The sequence below is a fragment of the Vigna radiata genome, unplaced genomic scaffold (assembly GCF_000741045.1).
Source record: "Vigna radiata var. radiata cultivar VC1973A unplaced genomic scaffold, Vradiata_ver6 scaffold_158, whole genome shotgun sequence".
NCBI lineage: Eukaryota > Viridiplantae > Streptophyta > Magnoliopsida > Fabales > Fabaceae > Vigna > Vigna radiata.
Genome location: NW_014542914.1, coordinates 704,100 through 707,111, shown reverse-complemented (window position 1 = coordinate 707,111; position 3,012 = coordinate 704,100). Strand labels below are relative to the sequence as shown.

Below are 3,012 nucleotides of genomic sequence, written 5' to 3'. Positions count from 1 at the left end.
AACTTATTTTAACATTTTGAGTTTTATTGGTCCTCATTCTTCCGAGTTTTCTTCATAAAAACTTAACCTCTTTAACCATAATTAAAAAATATGAGTTGAAATGGTGTAATGTTTTAAAAGAAAAACATAAAAATAATTTTGATAATATATTTATTTTATTTGTTTGGTTTTGTCTTTCTAATTTTTGTAATTAATGATTTTTTTTCTTTATGTAAATGATGATGTGACAATTGGCATGTCATGTTGTAAAAAAAGAAGGCACGTGGTATTATATTTATCATGGTATCATTTAATAAGTAATAAGAAGAATTTTGTATTATAGAGACGATAAATAACAAAAAATATTTGAAGGACCAAACGACAAATCATGTTGCAAGAACCACGGGAGATATTGAATCCTTTAATTTAAATAAAAAAAAAATTATTGTCATATTTAATTCAAATTTTTATAAATTAGAAAATATTAAATTAAATCAAATTGAAACGTTTAAAAAGTAAAATAGTCTCTACAAATTCACAAATGTTTGCGGCACTTATATTTTGAATAATATTGACTATCAATCGGATAGGTCAAATGTTACCTAAAATTATTTTGTATAATGTCAACTTATATTAAAATAATATGCAACAAAAATTATATTTCAATAATAGAAAAATGTTCTATTGAACAACCAAAACTGGTTCAACATTTAATTATTGCAATAAACCAAATTAAAATTTGCAAATGTGAAAGATAAATAATTAAATGTTCTGTAAAAAATAATTTATTTAAATAGCATAGAATTTGAATAAATAAAAGAAAAGGAAGGAAGCAAAAGTCAAACATCATATAGTATAATTGACAAACAAGAATCCTGAAACCGATGAATCTCAGTTTATATAAAATAAAATGCTTTTAAGTTTCAAAGAGACCATGGTCCACAAAAACTTAGGTATTTACATACATTATAAAATACAAAAATTTAATAGGGTATAAAATTTTGGATCCTTTGAGACATAATACTCAAGAGGGTTGTATTTTTATTCTTATAAAAAAAATTCAAAGTTTAGATTTTGCTTCTAATTTAGAACTAATATTTTTTTTATTCTTTTAAAAGTTAGTGTAGGTGGCTTTGAAAATACTCAAATATATTTATATAATAAAATGTAGGTTTTATTTCATAAATATTAATAAAATAATTTATTATTATTATCCTTTCAATGATGTATGTAAGAAGTAATTCAATAGAGTGTAATTAATTATTGGGTATTATTTATGAGAAAGAAATATTAGTTAAAGTTGTAGATGGACAGATACAAAAGTAAGAAAAAGATTAATTATATTTTTAATTTGTATGTTATCCTCTTAAATGAACAGCTAAAGAAAAGATGATATGAACTTGAATTATCAACTTGTACAACTCATATCTTCTCTTTTTCTTCCCCAAGTGGTAAGTTATTTAAACAATATTTTATTGTAAAATCTGTCTAATTATTCAATGTAGATGAAATTAATTACGAAAGTTATATGCAAAGACAACAACTCAGATGAGCCTGATTTGGTATTGAGAAATACTTTCCCTATATTCAATCTTGTTACCTCTTCAATTTTTTTATATAAACAGCACACATCAAGAATGGGAAAGCTACACAAACATAGCATATTTTCAGAACTCCCTTGTTCTTTTCTGCTCACTCTCATGGCTAGAAAGAAGGTCGACCTTACTTTCATAACCAAAACCTCAAAGAGGAAGGCAACCTTCAAGAAAAGGAAAAATGGTTCAAATCATTTCTTTCTCTTTCTTTCATCTTAACCTTGCTTTTATAATGATCCATGTTTTTCCTTTTAATATGAAATCTACTTTTTCTAACCATTCTTTCTGTTATATATATATATATGTTTTTCTCAACACAGGTTTGATAAAAAAGATCGGTGAAATCAGCATCCTCTGTGGGATTCAAGCCTGTGCTATAATCTACACACCAGATGAACCTGAACAGCCAGAGGTTTGGCCGTCTGAGGAGGGAGTTGAAAGTGCTATCACCAGGTTCAGGAGTGTTTCTGAACTGGAGCAAAGCAAGAAAATGTTCTGTCAGGAAAGCTTCCTGAGGCAAAGGATCGTGAAGGTCCAAGAACAGTTGAAGAAAGTGAGGAATGAGAATCGGAAGAAAGAGATTAACCATCTCATTTCTCAATACATCACTGTTGGGAACAACCACCTTGAGACTGCCAACCTCATTGATCTCAATGATATCTCATTCTTGGCTGATCAATGCTTGGAGGACATCACAAAGAAAATCGCTGCTCGCAAAGCCCAGATGGGGGCACCAGTTACTGAAAATAACGGTGGAGAAACTGTGACTCGCCATGGAGAACAAGCACGGGTGAACCATGTCCAAGTTCAAGGGCCTTACACTGATGTTGATGCCATGCAGAATATTAACTGGTCTGCTGATATCATCAATGCTGCTGCTCCCAATGACATGTTATCATTGGACGATGTTAATGTCCAAAGTGGTTGGCTTAACCAATATATCCCTTGAAAAACATGCTTTCTAGGGTTTATCTTGTTTCAACTGTTGCATGTTTCGTTTTCATTTTGTTCTAGGTTTTCTTTCATGTTTGTCGTTGTTTTGAGAACTCAGTTATCTATCAAATTATGCAGCAATTCTCAGTAGTTCAATTATCATGCTTTCAAGGATCTTTACAAATGAGAGGCTGTTTATATTTTTAATTGCTTTAATTAATTAATATGAATAATGTTACAATAGCGTGATCCATCTCACAGAGCAGAAATGAACTATTTCATTTTTTGCAATAACTTATTACATTAATTATAGTGATAATCATTTCACTTGAATTTCACAGTGTTCAATAACATGTGGATAAGTAGAACGAGAGTTCAGAAGGGCAATGAACAATAGACTATTATTGTTATTTTGTGATTTACTCTACAGTTATAAAATCCTAGTATATTACAGGGGAAACTAAGGTTTTTAAACTAAGGTTGTAATCATATTCTACTATCATTT

General features: G+C 29.2%; 1 protein-coding gene across 1 annotated transcript; it reads left to right on the top strand.

Annotated features, from left to right (window-relative positions):
• The first annotated feature begins 1,616 nt into the window (after positions 1-1,616).
• LOC106752448 (agamous-like MADS-box protein AGL80) lies at positions 1,617-2,523 on the top strand. Its single transcript, XM_014634132.2, has 2 exons — positions 1,617-1,758; positions 1,895-2,523. Exons 1-2 carry the CDS (start codon positions 1,617-1,619, stop codon positions 2,521-2,523), a joined length of 771 nt encoding a protein of 256 aa, XP_014489618.2.
• The last annotated feature ends 489 nt before the right edge of the window (positions 2,524-3,012 follow it).